At 42.6% G+C, this 19,786-nt stretch overlaps 2 protein-coding genes across 4 annotated transcripts; one reads left to right on the plus strand and one right to left on the minus strand.

Moving 5' to 3' along the window:
* Positions 1-355: 355 nt before the first annotated feature.
* Positions 356-16,259, minus strand: LOC121995645 (protein NDL2-like). Of its 2 annotated transcripts, XM_042549386.1 has the most exons (12): positions 16,118-16,259; positions 15,936-16,021; positions 2,576-2,675; positions 2,080-2,177; positions 1,862-1,950; positions 1,707-1,767; positions 1,535-1,621; positions 1,377-1,454; positions 1,233-1,289; positions 1,081-1,136; positions 869-1,004; positions 356-787 (listed from the first exon to the last, which is right to left on the minus strand). In XM_042549386.1, exons 2-12 carry the CDS (start codon positions 16,005-16,007, stop codon positions 566-568), a joined length of 1,056 nt encoding a protein of 351 aa, XP_042405320.1. In that variant the 5' UTR covers positions 16,008-16,021; positions 16,118-16,259; the 3' UTR covers positions 356-565. The 2 variants fall into 2 exon arrangements, with proteins under 2 accessions (XP_042405320.1, XP_042405321.1); XM_042549387.1 differs by lacking the exons at positions 15,936-16,021; positions 16,118-16,259 and adding an exon at positions 4,087-4,398.
* A 61-nt stretch (positions 16,260-16,320) lies between these two features.
* Positions 16,321-19,436, plus strand: LOC121995644 (leucine-rich repeat receptor-like serine/threonine-protein kinase SKM1). 2 transcript variants are annotated; one of them, XM_042549384.1, is made up of 2 exons: positions 16,321-18,790; positions 18,858-19,436. In XM_042549384.1, the coding sequence occupies exons 1-2, from the start codon at positions 16,321-16,323 to the stop codon at positions 19,205-19,207; spliced, it is 2,820 nt and encodes a 939-aa protein (XP_042405318.1). In that variant the 3' UTR covers positions 19,208-19,436. The 2 variants fall into 2 exon arrangements, with proteins under 2 accessions (XP_042405318.1, XP_042405319.1); XM_042549385.1 differs by having other exon boundaries at positions 16,321-18,771; positions 18,858-19,056.
* The last annotated feature ends 350 nt before the right edge of the window (positions 19,437-19,786 follow it).

Consider the following 19,786-nt stretch of genomic DNA (forward strand, 5'->3'; position numbering starts at 1 on the left):
GTGGTGCGTTTGCGTATCGAAATAAATTAAAGAACAACTTTTATTGGTTTGTAATCATGATCAAGTCTTTTTCATGTTTCCTGCCATAACTTCTGAGTTGCGCGCCAGCTTACCTGCCAGCAGCTCTTCATTGTGTGTCCCTTGACTTCGAAGCATGATCCCCACTCCATTTCACCATTCCGTAAACAACAATCCTGTGGTGGTCTGCCTACTGGGCATCATGAAGCAGCACCATATCTGGCTGTTCCCGGGCCAACATCATGAGCAGAGTCTTCGGATTGCTCCCGTGATCCTTGAACTTGAAGGTCACTTATGATGAACTGACAGGAGTAACTTCATTTGACTTTTTTTTTGGTTTCTGTTTCATTATTAATCTTTCAAGTAAACAAGGAAGATTTACAGGTTAGGAACTGAATTAATGAAATAAAAGCTCATCCTATAAAGAGAAATTCTTGCCCTTATTTGTTTCCGTATAGAATCTAGAATTTTCATACAAGACTGATGATGCAGGTTTGAGTAATCCTTCACCTGGCCAAAGACCATGCATCGACTCTGAGTTGACAGTTCAAACTTCAAGTGAGATGCGAGTCTTGATTGGCTTCAGCTTCACTCCCATGCTCTCGGGTGAGAGCAGCTCAGGCGAGATGTGTGAGGGACTGAGAGGGCTGCGAGGACTGCAATTTAGTTGGCTCGGCCTGTGCAAACCATAGCCTGCAAGGAAGTACTCCATGGTTATCAGCATTGCAAGAGGCTGCTCTTCAGTCACAAGTGATCCACATGCCTGAACCTGGAAACCAATTTTCAAGAAATTTTCAAACAAGATAGAAAAGGGAATCATGAATCATTGTTGTTAATCCAAACTAAGCACCTCGACTAATGCAATGTATTTCCCATCCATTTTGGCGGCCATGTAGAGGGCATCTGAATGAAAAGGAGAATGCTCGCCAACAAAGATGAGTGTCCTACACTGAAGCTTTTTTAGTGCATCTGTTAAGTCACACCGGCTGCTATCATAAGTGAGGTGTTAGGAATCACCCATTTTGCTTTCTTAACAAGAGAAAGATAGTAAAACTAACATACTCATTCATCGACTGAAGAAATCGCCAAATGTTGGAACTTTGCCGCCCATCCAGCACCTGCATAATTCATCAAGAAAACAAAATCTGTCTCAAGAGAGATTTGCATAAGACACAAAAATTTTCCAAGGATCCAGAGCATGAAAGAATACTAACACATCTACAGGCTTGGACAATTTCTGATTCAGGAGCCTGCCAACTTCCACAAATTTCCTGTGAAAAATTAGAAGAATATATAACATAAAACAGATTATATTGACGACACAAGTTAGAAAGGAACCAGAAACGCTCCCAGAATACCTTGCTGAAGTATCGTTGAATCAGCCATTCCTTGATTAGGCCACACATTCCATAAAAGTACAGAATATTTGACATCACCTAAAAAAGTGTCAACTTGCTTGCTACAGTTCGAACTCCACTCCACAAGAAAACATCAATTGAAAGAAATGATACCTAACCTTGTTAGACAACCATTCTTTCCATGAGGGTGTTTTGCATAAAGGTGAAACAAGTATCAAACCACAAACACGTTCCTTGTATTTTGACTTAACGAGCACATAAAAATCAATACATAATACAGAAACAAAATAGAATAATATACGAAACAGCATTGGCTGCATGGTCACTTACTGAAAAAAGAGTAAGGACATAGGCTCCTGCAGTGACCCCCAAACACATGACAGAGTATAACCTGCAAAGAGAAAGCCAATGAGGATTTTCAAGAAAGATGTCAAGATAATGGATAGCGTACCCATTTAGAAAGAGAGAAGTAAAGAAATAAGTACCCAAAGAAATCAAGCACATCGGCAATCTGGTCAGCTAACTGATCACCTGAGAGTAATGGATCACAAGAAGAAATAGCAACCGCACCTAACTGCAGAATTCTTAAGGAAAGTGACTCTAACTGTTATGTCAATTTTACTTTGAAGCCTCAACTGTATAAACTAGTTGCTTTCACAAAGAGGAAATTTGACTGCTAGCTGTAATATTATAGAATACTGACCTCATGTCCTGGAGGATTGACATGATATATGCAGAAATTATGAAGCAGCAAAGAAACACCTTCAGGGCAAAAGAATAATCCTTGAAAGCAAGCCATATCTGAATAAATGAGTAAAAGGGGACCATTAGCAACTAAAAGAATCAATCTCCAATAAGAAAGGTTCTCACAATTTTACCTAGCTGTTGACAATCTTAGTTATGTACATAAAAACATGTGTCAGTGAACTTTGGAGCCAAGGAAATCTTTGTCCGAATCAATTTAGCAGACAGATAGAAGTATAGAACTATTGTTTGATGAACATACATAAATAGGGTTTGATTAATAGGATCATTCAGTTGTTTCAAAAATAAAAAATAAAAAAACATTTCTGCAGCAATATAAAGATCAACAACAATCATCACAAAATTGCAGGGATATAATCCTGAAAATTCACAAAGTATAATAGAGACGGATAAAGACTTTCAGAAATGGATAAATTTTCCTGGATCCAACTTACAGTCCAAGGCAACATCTGGGTAAGTAACAAGCGCAGGCTTTTCCAGGTCTCCATAAACACAAACTGACAGGGGACCATGACGAGTTAGCACATGATGTTCCTGGGAATAAGTTCAATGAATATTTTTTATCTTAATCAAGGAAAAACCCTTAAATTCAGGTAGACACTCAAATATATATATATATATATATATATATATATGAAAAATACAAAAACACTAGATGAATCATCACTATGTCAGTATGTTTACTTCACCAAACCTAGCCAACTGGAAAAAAGGAAATTAGCGAGCACACAATTCCATTTTTGTTGTCAAGTCCAGACAAGCATTGCGTAGTGGAAACTATTTTAATAGTGAAACCAGAGACTAGGTATACATAGAGGAATAAATTGTAGATAAATGATTCTTTTGGAAATTTCATAGGTTCACAAAAGATAAATTCATATACCAATATAATTAAAGCTTATAGATTTATAGACCAAGAATGTTAGGATCTCTGGGCCTTTTAACAGTTCAGGTGCAAACCTCAACTCCTCATAGAGGAGTCATAAGCTCAGTTGTCAGAGAAGGTATTCACATGTACTAGGTTGTTTGTTTAAAAGCCTTAAAAACCAACAACATATAAGCAAGATTCAATATTCTAGTTTCCTATGATCTAAATTACCCACTTTAACCTTCCTAGAAGAAAAATCAACGTCTAAAATATGAATAAAATAACAGTATTTCTTTTCTATGTCACTATACGAGAAAGTAATTGACAAATGTTGATAAGGCAAAAAGAGAATAGCAACATTACTCAAAAGAATTATGAAGGATTCTGCTCCCTTCCTTTTCAGCAAAAACCATAAAGCTATTAATATCATTGAAACACAACTTTGATGAACGAACAATTAATTAATCTCAGATACTTATAAATGTTACAACCTGCATTCTGTAGTAAGACACATGAAGCTATTCATGAAACTCAAATACAACTTCATTGCATAACAAAGCTACTGATATAACTTAAACTGAAAAACGACAGTGCTAACAACAAGACACAAAAGAAGGAAAGTCAACGTAAACAACAAATTAGGCGGCATACATCACTAAACTACTCAAAATATCATTTTTTTTTTTAAAGTTGTGGGAAAAAGATGAGACGGGGTCGATAGGCTACCATCAGTATATGAAATTAGACTGCCCTCGAGAAAATATATCTGAAATTAGATGGACCAGAACCAACACTCAATTTATACCACAACCGCCGACACACTATAGTCCAAGTTGAGACACTCAAATGCGCATCACGAAATCACCATGAAGATCATTTAAAAGCAACCGCATCACCGTTGCACTCACGCATTACAATAAAGAAAATAAAAACCTCGAAGGAAGAAGCTTAACAAACTAAACAAGGGCATTGGCGCACTCAAATGGAGAACACAAGATCCAAGATTTCGCCGAAAGCGAAGTCAAGGAAGAGAGGAAATAGAAGAGGAAGAACTCGTTGGACACAGGGCACGCTAACCTTTCCGCCAAAGGAGAACCTCTCCACATCCACCGAGACCGAGTCGCTGGATTCTCCCATCGTTTGGGCTCCCCCAAGGAACCGAGGAAGAAAGGAACGAAGCCTCTATTCACGGCCCCCTTTTCTCCGCTTATATATCTGTCGGGCGGATTCGATTTTCTCAGCTTCTAATCGCCATTAGAGCACTGACGCTTGCTATGGCTGCGGTGAGAATAACTGAACGGTGACTGCACTCCACTTGAAGGATAAAATTGTAGAAGAAAACTATAAAATGACAAAAACACCCCTCCGTGGATGGAGTTTTATTTCGTAAAGAGGTACAAATGAGTCGTTTGACTTATTCACGTTCGTGCAAGTTTATTAAAATTATTAATCTTTATAATTTATATTATATACTATACAAATATCACTATTATTTTTCTAATGTATTGCTAGTTTTTAAATTCTATCCAATCTTGCACAACAACAATAAAATGCAAGAATACATTAGGTACAAATAATATTTAAACAATATAAATTCTATAAAAAAAAAATCAATTCTACATTGAGTTTTATCTTTTCTATTTCTTCAATATTTAGTAATGTTTTCTTAGTTTTATTTTGAGCTCCTCAAATGTTGACCAATTAAATATTAAGAGAGTTGCCTTAGAGACCATCGCCAAAATTTTAATCATACTGTTAATTTGTGTATAAAGTTTTGATCTAAGTGATAAGTGTCAGTAATACAATCTAAGAGTTTTAATAAAAACATCATCAAATCAAATGATGTAAAGAAACACAGATTTAATTATGTGCTAGAATTTAAAGAACTCGTATTGGTTATTGCAGATTTGGTAGAAGTTATATTGATTATGTTATATTTCATAGAATTTATATTAGTTGTGTATATTTAACAAAAATTACAAAGTCATATATTAGTATATATATATATTCAGTAAAATTCTATATAATTGTCAAATCAGCATTTTAAGAGAAAGTGCATGAAGTAACAACAAATGCTTAGATTACAGCATAAAATTTAAATTTTGTGCTAGATTAGAAAAATATTATGCAAATGGAAGAGAGTTTGGGTAAATGCTTAGCTGCTTACCATGAACACTGTTAGGACCAAAAGTAGCTAGAGGGGGGGGTGAATAGCTTGTCGCGTTCGCTCGGTGCTCGGTGTTGCTTGGCGCTGCTTGTTTCTTCTTGGATGTGCAGCGGAAAATACAGAAACAAACACAAAACGCTAACACTAGGATTTTACTTGGTATCCACCTCACAAGAGGTGACTAATCCAAGGATCCACACCAACGCACACACCCTCCACTATGAATAACACTCCTTTATGGTAACTACCAAAGGCGGAGAAGCCCTACAACACTCTCAATACAAGAAGAAGAAAGGGAAATACAAGTTAAGCAAAAGCTTACAAGATGTGCCGTAAAAACCCTAACCCTAACTTCTTCCTCTTGCAATAGATCCGCCTCTTGACTTGGAAAGCCTCCAAGAACCTTCAAGAACTGGCGATCACGTGCTTGTAGAGAGCTGTGGAGGAGCAATGAATCGAGAAGAGCTCGTGAAGAGATGCCGAAGACCACGCTCGCTGCGGCTTTAAACCCGACGCAACTTTGATCCCGATCGATTCGAATGTTCCGAATCGATCGGGGAGCTGAATCGATCCACGGATCGATTCGAGCGCTCCACGATAAGCGCTGGATCGATCCACGGATCGATCCGGCGCTTATCACGCGCAATCGATCGCCCGATCGATCGATCGATCGGGACCTCTGATCGATCCACGGATCGATCCGAGCTTTCAATGGATCTGGCTCTCGAAGAACGCCTGGATCGGATCGATCCACGGATCGATCCAGACTTGGTTTTGCCCAAAACCAAGTCCCAAACCTCTAACCAACATCCGGTCAACCTCGACTGTTGGTACATCATGTCTCGCATCTGGTCACTCCCTTGACCGCCAGACTCCCACCAGTGTCCGGTCAATCCTTTGACCCACTTGGACTTTTACTCGTCGTGCCAAGTATCCGGTCACTCCATTGACCTACTTGGACTTCCACCAGATGTCTGGTCAACCTTGACCCATCTGGACTTCCTTCCTTGCCAAGTATCCAGTCAATCCTTTGACCTACTTGGACTTCCCAACACCAGATGTCCGATCATCCTTGATCCATCTGGTTTTCCTTCCTTGCCAAGTATCCAGTCAATCCTTTGACCTACTTGGACTTCCCAACACCAGATGTCCGATCATCCTTGATCCATCTGGATTTCCTTCCTTGCCTGGCTTCACTCACCAGGACTTTTCACCTAGCTTCACTCACTAGGGTTTTCCATCTGCCTAGCTTCACTCACTAGGACTTTCCATCTGCCTAGCTTCACTCACTAGGACTTTCACCTGGCTTCACTCACCAGGATTTTCACCTGGCTTCACTCACCAGGATTTCCTTCTGCCTAGCTTCACTCACTAGGACTTTCGCCTGGCTTCACTCACCAGGATTTCCTTCTGCCTAGCTTCACTCACTAGGACTTTCCAGTCAAGTATCCAGTCACTCCCTTGACCTACTTGACTCTTCTTCAATCAATATCTTATTGTCAAACATCTAAACCCTAACCAAGACTCAGCTTGGTTAACCAGGTCACCCTTGACCTGAGGGATATTGCACCAACAATCTCCCCCTTTTTGATGTTTGACAATACCACAATAACACTTACATTCCCACATGTAAGTTAGGCTAATTCTATAGCCTCCTTCTTCATGCCACTAGGTAATGAACCCATAAATTAAGCTTTTCATTCTCCCCCTAAGAGGGCAAACTCCCTCTAGGTAATGAAAACCTAACTTACTTCCTTTCATTCTCCCCCTATTGGCACACATCAACCCCCTACTAATAAAACACATCAACCCGTCTTTGGACACACATCAACCTATGCTCCAATTTTGGGCACACTTCAACAAAACCATTTGTTGAAGACTCTCCCCCTGAAGAGTTGCTCATCGTGATCACAATTTCACTCATTGTGATCAACTCAATATTGAAGGTCTCATACCCTTCATTATCCTTAAACTTCTCCCTCAATGTTGATAAATACCCAACCTTGAGCATTTTCAACCACTTGAGTTGCCACTTGAAATGATGAGGATATCCACTCCCCATTTATCCCCATTTCAAGTTTAAATGCTCAACCATGAGCATTTTCTTTAAAGAAGGTTAACCACCTTCCAAGGTTCATGAAAAATAATTTTCATGCCTTTAAAGAGTCCCTCCCCCTAAAGACATGGTGGTAACTTCTGTCATTGCACCAATAATGACTTGGAATCCCTAAACCTTTAGGAAACCCAGATTTAGAAGTTTTGAGGTTCAAATGTTTAAAATTTGACACAAACCTCGACCTAAACTTCAATGAAGTCTTCCTTAACCATTCCATCCTTGTTTTCAACACGAAAACACCCTTTTTATGTATACAAATGTATTTTAAGGGTTTGGAATGGTTACATAGACTAACCATGGTTCAAAGATGCTGAAGTCAGGCCTTCCCAGCCAAAATCAGCAACTTGGATCGATTGAAGTTGGGTTCCAATCGATTGAACCTTTATGAATCGATCCACGGATCGATTCAGACTCCCTGGATCGATCGGCTGATCGATCCAGCGAGCTTCTGCTCGCGGGAATTACCGTTTGAATCGATCCATGGATCGATTCATGGAACTCCAATCGATCCATGGATCGATCGGAGCTCTGATAGTTGCTGAAATTCCTTTTCAGTCAACTTCAGAAACCCCTAGAAAATTCTACAAAAATCCAAAAATTATGAAATTTCGTGTAGACATTATTTAGGGCATACTTAATCATGGAAAAATAGTTTTCTATGAAAATACATCATATTTTCAAAGATTGACACAAACTTGAAAACTTGCAAAAACTTTAGTGTTTTTCTTCAAGTTTGTGTCTAACTATTCAATGGTGATTACTATCAAAAGATAGCCTTCACCAAGGTTTTCCAAAAACATTTTAAAACATTTTCAAAACCAATATCCCATCATGTTCCTTGGGCATAATGCACATGACTTGTACATTAGCTTTCCCAATGATGGGAAAACACATAACTATGTGTTTTGATGAATTTAAAACTCAAAGGAATGCACTAAGTCAACATCTTGAGCTTTGTTCATCATCCTAACATCTCACTTGTATATAATATGCACTAAAACACATACAAGTCATCTTATAGGTCTTTGTGAGATGTAAGATTTTGGTTTTGCCCTATTCTAGGGATCATGCATATCTATCTAGGCATTTTGAGAGGTAGACATCCACAAAGGATGTTACTTGTTGATTTACTTGTTAAACAAATGTCACTTGTTTATTCCACTTGTTATAAACAAATGCCACTTGTTGAACTAATGCCATTTGTCCTTAATTACAAGGAATTAAACTTAATGCATGATTATGTTATGGCATACATCAAAAGAAAATAATTTTCACAAGAAAATATCCTATTGCTACATGATGTATGAATGTCATGACATGGTATTTTTTTTTTTTTTTTGGATTTTTCATAATAAAACATGAATGCAAAAATAGACATGATGTCATGGCATATGATGGGCAAACAATCATGGCAAGATTTAGCATAACTAAATTATACCTAGATTAACTATCTAAGTATTCTTAAAGTCTTAGCTAAATTTACACCTTAAACCTAGATTGCCCTAAAGTGCTTCAAGAAAATGCCAAAGCCTAAGTTTGCATTTCTTATACCCTTGATTAATTTATGCCAATTAAAATAAACATGTCCTCAAATGTTGGCATAATCCATTTTTCCTCAAGAGTAGCACTTTTAAATTTAAGGCCCGGATTGCCTTAAATTGCCTAAGAACATACCAAAATCCCAACTTGATAGTTCTTATGAATTTCCCAATATGTGACATTTAAGATTAAAATCAATTCTTCCACCATTAGGCACATTTTACTCTTTCAAGGAGTAATCAATAGGTCCCTTTCATTTTCAAAGGTTAACTAAACCTTGAAAATGCTCCTTGAGTGTCAATTTCCTCAAAGTTGGGTTAACTACCCTTCTAATCGGAGTTGACACTCTCTAACCCATCTATGGGGTAGAGAAGATGCTCCTAGGAACCCAACACCTATTGGTGCTCCTTGGATGCTCTAGGTACTCACTAGGGATAACTTCCCTAGATACCTTCCTAGTGACCTTGTTGGGCTTTTTAGAAGCCTTGGTCACATTTTCTAGGTCAACTCTAGGGATAGCCTCCCTTGTGACCTTGTTTGTGACTTTCTTAGACTTCTTAGAAGTCTTAATCACATTTGTTGCAAAAATACTCTTAGGGATGACTTCCCTAGTATTTTTGGCTTGACCACTAGACCTAGGGTTTGTTCCATAACTATATGGAACTCTATGGTAAGATGGCACATCCTTCTTAGCCTTTGGTTTGTATCCCAAACCTCTATGGCCATTGGATGGCTTTTGTACCCCTAGACCTAGGCTATGCTCATTTTGGCCTAATAGGATATTTTCCATCCTTCTTAGGGTCTTTTCCATTTTATCAAGTCTTGACCTCAAGACTTGATTTTCCATCACTAAGTCCTTAGTTTTTGGTTTTCCATTAAGTCCATGAGCATTTTTGTTTCTAGGCTTGTAGCTACAATCCTTAGAGTTCTTGCCTAGACTTTTACCTACATTCCTAGCCTTAGGTGTAGTAGTTTTGGCATGTAGGGCCACATGCTTTTCCTTAAAGCCCTCATGCTTCCTATTCTTATGGTAAATCGCATTAAAATGATAAAAATTTGACCTAGCATGCTTTTTACCATTTTGCAAGGAAATAGGCTCAACGAAAGTTACCTTCCTTTTTACCTTGGAGGCTCCCCCTTGACTAGTGCCTCCTTGAGCCTTGACCACTTTCTTCCCCTTGGGGCATTGACTTCGATAATGCCCTTTTTGTTGACACAAGAAGCACACAATGTGCTCCTTGCTCTTCTTTGTCCCGAGGGCGGTCACCTTGGGCTTCTCCTTGCCATTTTGTGTCACTTGGCCCTTCTTCTTGGCCAAGTTGGGACACTTGCTCTTATAGTGCCCATGTTCCCTACACTCAAAACATATTATATGATTTTTATTATTAATTGAAACATTTATACCTTTGCTTGTAGGGGTGGCATCTTTTTCTTTGGATCCGGAGGTAGAAGCTTCCTCTTGATCGGACCTTGATTCTCCTCCCTTTGATTTTTCTTGACTTGTGGAGGTAGAAGCTTCTTCCTCCTCTTGATCTCTTGACCCGGATGTAGAAGCTTCTTCTTCATCTTGATCCGGTGTCACCAAGGATTGCTCCCCCTCAATCCTAGAGGTGGAGGCTTCATCATCTTGAATGTGAAACAAGGAGTATGCTCCCTCCTTGTTCCCTTCGGTGCATTCCCTTGAGGATGAAGCTTCTTGGATTTCCTCTTCTTCGGAGGTTGAGTATCTCTCAACCTCGGGGTCCTCCTCTTGGTCTTGCTCCAAAGAGTCACCCTCTTTGGATTCTTCATGATCTTGTACAGTGGAGGGGATCTCTTCATGAAGCTTGGCCAATTTGCTCCAAAGCTCCTTGGCATCTTCGAACTCTCCAACTCGAGCCAAGATGTGGCTAGGCAATAAGTTGACCAGAAGCTTGGTCACTTTGTCATTTGCCTCACCCCTTTGAATTTGCTCTGAGCTCCATCTGCTTTTCTTTAGAAGCTTGCCCTTGGAGTTTGTTGGAGCTTTGAAGCCTTCCATTAGAGCAAACCATTGCTCTATCTCCATCATAAGAAAATTTTCAATTCTTGATTTCCAAGAATCAAAACTCGTGGAAGTGTATGGTGGAGCCACCCTTGTGTCAAATCCAAGTCCATCTTGGAATTGCATCTTGAAGTTGAGCTTTTTGATATCTTTGACTTTGACAATTTTTGCTTCAACTTCTTCACCCTCTAGCTTTTCTTGTTATGCTTGACCCTTCCGGTGATGATTCCGGTGAAGAGCGGCCTTGCTCTGATACCACTTGTTAGGACCAAAAGTAGCTAGAGGGGGGGTGAATAGCTTGTCGCGTTCGCTCGGTGCTCGGTGTTGCTTGGCGCTGCTTGTTTCTTCTTGGATGTGCAGCGGAAAATACAGAAACAAACACAAAACGCTAACACTAGGATTTTACTTGGTATCCACCTCACAAGAGGTGACTAATCCAAGGATCCACACCAACGCACACACCCTCCACTATGAATAACACTCCTTTATGGTAACTACCAAAGGCGGAGAAGCCCTACAACACTCTCAATACAAGAAGAAGAAAGGGAAATACAAGTTAAGCAAAAGCTTACAAGATGTGCCGTAAAAACCCTAACCCTAACTTCTTCCTCTTGCAATAGATCCGCCTCTTGACTTGGAAAGCCTCCAAGAACCTTCAAGAACTGGCGATCACGTGCTTGTAGAGAGCTGTGGAGGAGCTGGAATGAATCTGAGAAGAGCTCGTGAAGAGATGCCGAAGACCACGCTCGCCTGCGGCTTTAAACCCGACGCAACGGTCGGATCCCGATCGATTCGAATGTTCCGAATCGATCGGAGGCCTGAATCGATCCACGGATCGATTCGAGCGCTCCACGCGATAAGCGCTGGATCGATCCACGGATCGATCCGGCGCTTATCACGCAGGAAGTCCCGATCGATCGATCGATCGGGACCTCCGGATCGATCCACGGATCGATCCGAGCTTCTGTCACTGGAAGAATCGGATCGATCCACCGATCGATCCACGATCGATCGATCCACGGATCGATCAAAGACTTGGTTTTGCCCAAACCAAGTCCCAAACCTCCCTAACCAATATCCGGTCAACCTTGACCTGTTGGTACATCATGCCTCGCATCTGGTCACTCCCTTGACCTGCCAGGACTCCCCACCAAGTGTCCGGTCAATCCCTTTGACCCACTTGGACTTTTACTCGTCGTGCCAAGTATCCGGTCACTCCATTGACCTACTTGGACTTCCACCAGATGTCTGGTCAACCTTGACCCATCTGGACTTCCTTCCTTGCCAAGTATCCAGTCAATCCTTTGACCTACTTGGACTTCCCAACACCAGATGTCCGATCATCCTTGATCCATCTGGTTTTCCTTCCTTGCCAAGTATCCAGTCAATCCTTTGACCTACTTGGACTTCCCAACACCAGATGTCCGATCATCCTTGATCCATCTGGATTTCCTTCCTTGCCTGGCTTCACTCACTAGGACTTTTCACCTAGCTTCACTCACTAGGGTTTTCCATCTGCCTAGTTTCACTCACTAGGACTTTCCATCTGCCTAGCTTCACTCACTAGGACTTTCACCTGGCTTCACTCACCAGGATTTTTACCTGGCTTCACTCACCAGGATTTCCTTCTGCCTAGCTTCACTCACTAGGACTTTCGCCTGGCTTCACTCACCAGGATTTCCTTCTGCCTAGCTTCACTCACTAGGACTTTCCAGTCAAGTATCCAGTCACTCCCTTGACCTACTTGACTCTTCTTCAATCAATATCTTATTGTCAAACATCTAAACCCTAACCAAGACTCAGCTTGGTTAACCAGGTCACCCTTGACCTGAGGGATATTGCACCAACAAACACTTCAGTGAGAAAGTTCTCCACGCATGGTTGAAGAAAAATGCAGGTGGAAAAAGACTTGATTGTCAATTTGAAGTAGGTAACTAAAGAACGACTACAGTAAATACGGGCACTTAATTCCCTGTATATGGTGCAAAATGAAATACCGATATTTATTGGAGTTAGCTCTTTGCCTACTTTTGCCTGCGTCGCGTACTCGCGTTCAAGATAAATGGGGTCAAGCCTTTAATTGAAGGCGTGATTTATGGCAGGAGACATGAATGTGGCATGGAAGAGGCGAGCTGGTCCGTGGCTTAATTTAATTTGACGTCCAGTTTCAACTTTTGATGGCTTCATGTATACGTATGTGGATGAGTCTCTGATTCACTTTCTACTTGATAATTGCATTGGATGCTCAGTGGATACACCAACTGACTAACCTCACTTTGCAGCTTTACCAGCCTCTTTCACTTTGACACCTTCTTATGGTGTCTCTCCAGGAAAATAATGTTGGATACAAACAATTTATTATCGAAATTTTACCAGATATTAATTTACCAGATATTAATTGAATTTAAATTATACTAAATTAAATTCAACTTATAGTTGAAATGATCTAAACAGATAATCTCAAATTGCCAACAAGAGCTGGTTTCTATTACGTGCTGAAGAGCGGACTGAATCACCGAGCGGACTGATCAGTCGAGTAGCATGTCAGTGTTGCAGAGTGACAGGTCCGTATTGCAAAGCGACAGGCGGGCAAATCTGTGTTGCAGAGTTACAGGTCTGCGTTGCAGAGCGACAGAATGACAGGTCTGTGTTGTAGAGCAACAAAGTGGCAGGTCTGCATTGCAAACGACAAGGCGGGCAAATCTGTGTTGCAGAGCGACAGGTCTGCGTTGCAGAGCGACAGGTCTGGCAGATCTACGTTGTAGAGTGGTAGGTCTAGCAGATCTGCGTTGCAGAGTGGTAGATTGGCTGAGCAACAAGTTTAGGAGCAGACCGAGCGAGGCAGGTCAGGCGAACAAACAAGCAGGTCGGGTTTTAAGCTGCGAACCGAGGTCTGCGATTGATGCAGTTTCCTTGAAACAAATTCGCCCACCTCCAGCTGTACTTTGAAGCTTACTATGATCGTTTGTTTCCCAAGATATAACGGTTAATCGTGATCCCCACCAAGCACTGGTGGTCACAACGAACTGAGTGACACCCGATTTCTATCACAGGCACTCTATCAAGCAAGAGTTGCACGACAGAGGAGGAAATGAAGGTGGAGAATTGCTATTTGTGTTGTTGTATGTACTCTGTCTGTGATCGCAGCCTCCGCATATAGGAGCTCAGATCAATGACAGCGTTAATGGTTGATTAATGACCATTACTTGCCGAGCAGTGAAACGCTCGTCGTTTCACTCATTATCACTCGGGCGTTTTGATTTTACATTAATTTCTACTTTAATACATCCGTTATACAGCAGCAAAAAGGTTTACATGGCAAAATATTAGTTGTTCCACTTAGACAAATTTTTCCCCTATCGATCCGGCATTCGACACGCGCAGGTCGTGCTCGCACACGAGTCAACATAGTTCAGTACAATTTGGGTCCTGGATTTGCATCCCCTATACATCCACGCGTGAGAGAGTTTCTTCCCATGCATTTGTTCACAGCCTCAATGCATGTGAATCAATATAAACCAACTAACATGCCAAGAAACTCCTAATATGGGACTAAAGTCTAATTCACAATGAAACTTTTATCCTCTTTCACCTCTTCTCCATTCATCCACATTACTTGGGCATCTTTTCAGCCTGATGGCTAAGTCCTAACAGATCTTGACAAGTCCATGCTTTGCTTTTCCTGCACAGAGAAAAGCAAAGTAGTAACTAGTACTCTCCAACCATAACATGCATTTTAGTTTATCAAAAACCAACATTGGCTAGCTAAAGCTTTGTCTTTTCTTTGGTTGGTTGGCAAAAGTTAGTCAGAAGTAGTAGCAACTCTTTTCTTTGTACAGCAGTTTGATACATACAACTGCAAATATTTGTCACAAAGCTGGTTCTTCTAACTACTCTATTGCATGATATGTAGATTCTTAGTGTGTTTTGGGATACTAAACTGACAAGGATTAGTTAAGGGGTTTTGCTTGTCCATGCCAACTCGATATGATCGGCTCATACATTTTCTTCCCTTTTTGTATTATTAGGGCCTTGTCATGTCCACCCTGAGTTCAGTGCACCAAACCAGAGACTTCATTGAGTGTTCAAGATCTAACATAATGGTAGAGCAAAAACTAAACAAACATACCTCAAATAAGAAATCACAACCAAGGTTGTTGCCAATTCTTGATAATTAGCCTGTAACTGGAAGCTGAAAAAAACAACGACAATAGATAAGCATGAATTAGAATTAACAAGCTTAAAAGTTTTACCATTTCAATTTAAGTTGATAGCTTGTGCTCTGATTCATGTTTTATTTTGTATTATCAGGTTATATTATTATCAAATGTTGGATGGTATGGGCGTCTAAGAAATTGTTAAAATGAAGAAGTGGATGTCTAAGAAATTCTCTTTGACCTTTGAGGCACGACCAGATTCTAATAAGACCCTATTTATGCAGACCTGCAAGGATTACTAAGGAAACATATTTTAGAGTGCCAACTAGCTCGATTGGTAAAGCTTTTAAAAATTATTACTAAGATTTTTTGTTCAAACCTTCAAACTCCCCTTCAGTAGCTTCATTTTCATGTAAGTACTTAAGAACTCTTGTAGAAATCTTTTCTGAAAAAAAAAACCTTAGAATGCGTTTCTGTTTGGCTTATTTGGCAATGTTGGCGGGTAAAATGGTTTATGAAGCAATTAAAAACTGCAAGTAAGCACGATCAAACAACGTATAAAAGTTCAGGACAAACGCAGAGCATAACCCAATCTATAACCTCTTCAAACTTCACAATTTTCTTCAAACCTAGTGTCTGTGCCTCTACCTATTTTTGGTGCCCATCCTCACCCCTTCCTTTAAGTCCTCTGATCCTCTCCTTGTTTGCTCCTCCGTCCGGAACAAACCTTTAGAATTATTTAGAAATTCCCTCTAGCATGCGCGCCCTTCTGATGTTTTAAAATTGACTAAATGGATTTATGGAAGACAGAAGGAGTACAGAAAAGTGAATATATATCAAACAAAACTTTGAATATATTTGTGTTTTCCCTTATGTGTGCATGCTTCAAGATCAAGTTTATATCAACTCAACATGACAACTAACCTGAAGCGCAATGATGTTCCCTTCCTCCCAAAAGAAAGAATGAAGATGTTGAAAATTGGATGTGTTGATCATCCACCCCGCTTTACCTGACAAGAGAACATGCGAGTCACTTACAAAATATGCATACATCATTCTAAGCTTCACAGACAAGCTCCATTTAGAATAATTGATAAGCAGACTACCTTGGCTACGCAGTGGAGCAGTTCACAATTCTCATGCTCCATTGATACCACCTTTCCTGGGACCTTTGTCTCCTCATTCAATCCAGCGAGGCCTCACACTTGTCATTAATTATGAGACCTTGCATACCTTTAATTATCCCTCTCTGCATATTTAAAGATCCAAATCTCTGTACTCCAGTTCTTCACTGTCCTCACTCTTAAACATGAAAGCTAATGCCCTGTTTGCTCTGCTCCTCCTCCTCCTCCAGCTGCTATCTTGCCATGCAGAGGAGCTCCAAATCCTGTTGTCCGTCCGATCATCCATCAACGATCCTCTCCACTCTCTGGCCACCTGGAACAACACCTCCGCCTTCTGCAATTGGGAAGGTCTCACATGCTCTTCCTCGTCCCGACACGTATCCGCCGTCCAACTCGCCGGGAGAAACCTCTCCGGCGATCTCCCGTCCGCCCTCCTCTCCCTCTCCTTCGTCGCTTCGATCGACCTCTCATCCAACAGTTTCTCCGGTGCCATCCCTCCGGACGCCTTCGCTGGGCTCAGCCCCTCCCTCCTCTTCCTCAACCTCAGCAACAATAACCTGTCTGGCGCCCTTCATTTTCCCTCCGGTGAGGACGGTGGAGGTGGAAGAACCTTATTCAGCTTGCAAGTCCTCGACCTCTCCAACAACTTCCTCGCCGGACCAATACCCGACGAAATCTCCCGTTTCGTCAGCCTCAAGGACCTCGACCTCGGAGGGAACTACTTTCAGGGTCGGATCCCCCTGTCTATCGCCGAGCTCAAGGGCTTGCAGTTTCTGACCTTGGCCTCAAACGAGCTGATCGGGCCGATTCCGACCCAGCTCGGCGATCTCACGGCGCTCCAATGGGTCTACCTCGGCTACAACAATTTATCCGGCGAGATACCGGCGGCGATTGGTAATCTGACCGCTCTCGGCCACCTCGACCTCGTCTACAACCATCTCGCCGGCGGAATCCCGAGCTCGATTGGGAATCTGCCGTTTTTGCAGTATCTCTTTGTGTACAAGAATCAACTGTCGGGCTCGATCCCTCCGTCCGTTTACAATCTGACGGCTTTGATCTCGCTCGACCTGAGCGAGAACCAGCTCGAGGGTAAGGTCTCGGAGAACGTGATGCGGCTCGAAAATCTGGAGGTGTTGAACCTGTTCTCGAATCGGTTAAGCGGTCCGATACCCGGTTCTCTCGGGGCCACTCCGCGGCTCCGGGTCCTGCAACTCTGGTCGAACCGGTTCGAGGGGACGATTCCCGGCTCGCTCGGGCTCGGCAACGATGAGCTCGCCGTCGTCGACCTTTCCTCCAATAACCTCACCGGTCGGATTCCGGAGCACCTCTGCTACGCCCTTAGCCTTGTCAAGCTCATCCTCTTCTCCAACGCCTTCACCGGCGGCATCCCTCGCGGGTTGACCCGGTGTCGAACCCTAGAGAGGGTCCGCATCGAGGACAACCGGCTCTCCGGTGAGATCCCGCTGGAGTTTACCAGGCTACCCGCTGTCAACTATCTTGACGTCTCTGGAAACCAGTTCTCCGGCGAGATCGGACGCCGCCGATGGGAGATGATGTCACTTCGGATGCTGAGTCTCTCAGGGAACAGATTCTCCGGGCCCCTGCCGAATTTCTACGGCGGCTACGGCATCGAGCATCTTGATCTTTCGGAGAATCAATTCTCCGGCAGCATTCCGCAAAGGTACGGGCGGTTCGCCGAGCTATCGGAATTCAATCTCAGCGGGAATCGACTCTCCGGTTCTGTCCCGGGCTCTATTGTGGAGTTGAAAAGGTTGGTCAGGCTCGACCTCAGCAAGAACCACCTTTCCGGCGAGATTCCGAGTGGGGCTGCTGATCTACCTGTCCTTAGCGCGTTGGACCTCTCGGTGAACGATTTCTCCGGTGAAATCCCGCCGGGATTAGGCAAGAGTGGTTTGCTAGTGTCGATCAACGTCTCCTACAATAGCTTCCAAGGCAGTGTCCCGCAAACCGAAGCGTTTCTTTCCGTCGGTTCCACTGCCCTGGCCGGTAACCCTGGCCTATGCGGCGGCGGGCCGAAGAGCGGTCTACCGGCATGCGAGGAGGCTGCAGGGAGGCCGCCGTGGTGGTTTCCGGTGTCGGTTCTCGCAGCAGCGCTTCTCATCATCTTCCTCTCCGTTGTCTTGGCTTTCTTATTGCGACGTTGGTGGCGGAGCCGAGAGTTCGAACTAAAGAAGGTGGAGACCGTCGGCGACTGCACTTGGGAGGTGAGGATCTTCCGGAAAACTTCACTGACGACGGAAGACATCTTGGCGTCCGTCAAGAATTCCAAGAGCGAGACCTGCGACGGGAAGCTGGTGACGGTGAAAGCGGCCGGGGAGGTTCCCTGGTTGGGGTGGGCGGAGGTGACTGAGTCGGGGAGACTTCGGCATTGCAATGTGGTGGGTTTGATCGCCGCGTGCAGGTCAGACACGACGTGGGTATTCTTGTACGAGCCATTGACAGGCATCAAGAGTTTGGGCGACGCGAAGACAGCTTTGAGCTGGGAGAAGCGTCGGAGAGTTGCCTTTGGCGTCGCCAAGGGCCTTTGCTACGTTCACCACCGCGGTCGGAGCGGAATGCTGACCGCGACGGACGTCGTTTTGGACGACGACGGAGAGCCTCGCCTTGTACTCAACGTAGCCAATCTCAGTCCTGGTAAATCATAGAACAATCACAAGATTGTCCATGGCTGCTCTGTTTCTAATGCGAGGTGCAATGGCAGGGGAATTCAAGGAGAGAGAGACGAGCGACGTGTACTTCTACGGCATGCTCCTCGTGGAGCTACTGACCGGGAGGCGCGACGTCGACGGCGACGAGCAAGGGGTGCTGCAGTGGGCTCGCTACTGCTACCGTGAACGCCACTTGGACGAATGGGTTGACCCTGCAATGAGAGGGCAGGTGGAGTGTCACCGGGACGAGATGATCGGAGTCATGGACTTGGCCATCCGGTGCGTTGCTGCGGAGGCGGCGGAGAGGCCGCCAATGACAAAAGTGGTGAAAATTTTGTTGGAATTACAAAGGAAGACATTTCCATGGCTTTCCAAGGTGAAAAGCGCAGTGAAGATGTTCTAGCGAGTTGCTCAAAATCCCAACAGAATCATATCAAATGTGCAAAATATATATAAATTTTTGATCTTTTGTTTGGACATCCCTCATCCATCGATCTTTATCCTCACAATCAAATACACAGATCGCTCCCTGGTTTTGTGGTTTGTTCTTTCAATAAAGCAATTCATAAACTTTATTAAGCTTGCCTTGCCTTGACGAGGCTTAATTTCTTTCCCTGTCATATTATACTTTTGTTTTTCTTTAATGATGGAGAGTAAATAATTAAAAATATTCTTTCAATAATTAATCATCATTGATTTGATCCGTTCTCTCTGTAAAGAAGATCATTTTTTTTATTTCTTTAAGTGTTCTTTGCTTTCAGAGCCTGCGACTAGTTTACTCGTACGTGTTTGTTCCTCTGACTCAAGACAGGCTCACAGGCTTCCTGTGAGATAATGTTTCTATTTGCTACCTAAACCAACTTAAACCTACAGGAAAGGAAGAGTGGTTCTTTTCTTCAATCTAGTTATAGTTTTTAGCCCAAAATAAAAAATGCGTGTGATAGATGATCAGTACACGCATGCATGTTTAATATCTCGTAAC

Source organism: Zingiber officinale, chromosome 6A, assembly GCF_018446385.1.
Source record: "Zingiber officinale cultivar Zhangliang chromosome 6A, Zo_v1.1, whole genome shotgun sequence".
NCBI classification, from domain to species: Eukaryota; Viridiplantae; Streptophyta; class Magnoliopsida; order Zingiberales; family Zingiberaceae; genus Zingiber; species Zingiber officinale.

Coding starts and splice junctions, on each gene's coding strand:
- LOC121995645 (XM_042549386.1), bottom strand. CDS start 16,007: ATGATCAACACATCCAATTTTCAACATCTTCATTCTTTCTTTTGGGAG. Junction 1,290..1,376: donor TTCAACGATACTTCAGCAAG/GTATTCTGGGAG, acceptor AATTTTTCACAG/GAAATTTGTGGAAGTTGGCA. Junction 1,005..1,080: donor TTTCTTCAGTCGATGAATGA/GTATGTTAGTTT, acceptor TTATGATAGCAG/CCGGTGTGACTTAACAGATG.
- LOC121995644 (XM_042549384.1), top strand. CDS start 16,321: ATGAAAGCTAATGCCCTGTTTGCTCTGCTCCTCCTCCTCCTCCAGCTG. Junction 18,791..18,857: donor CGTAGCCAATCTCAGTCCTG/GTAAATCATAGA, acceptor GTGCAATGGCAG/GGGAATTCAAGGAGAGAGAG.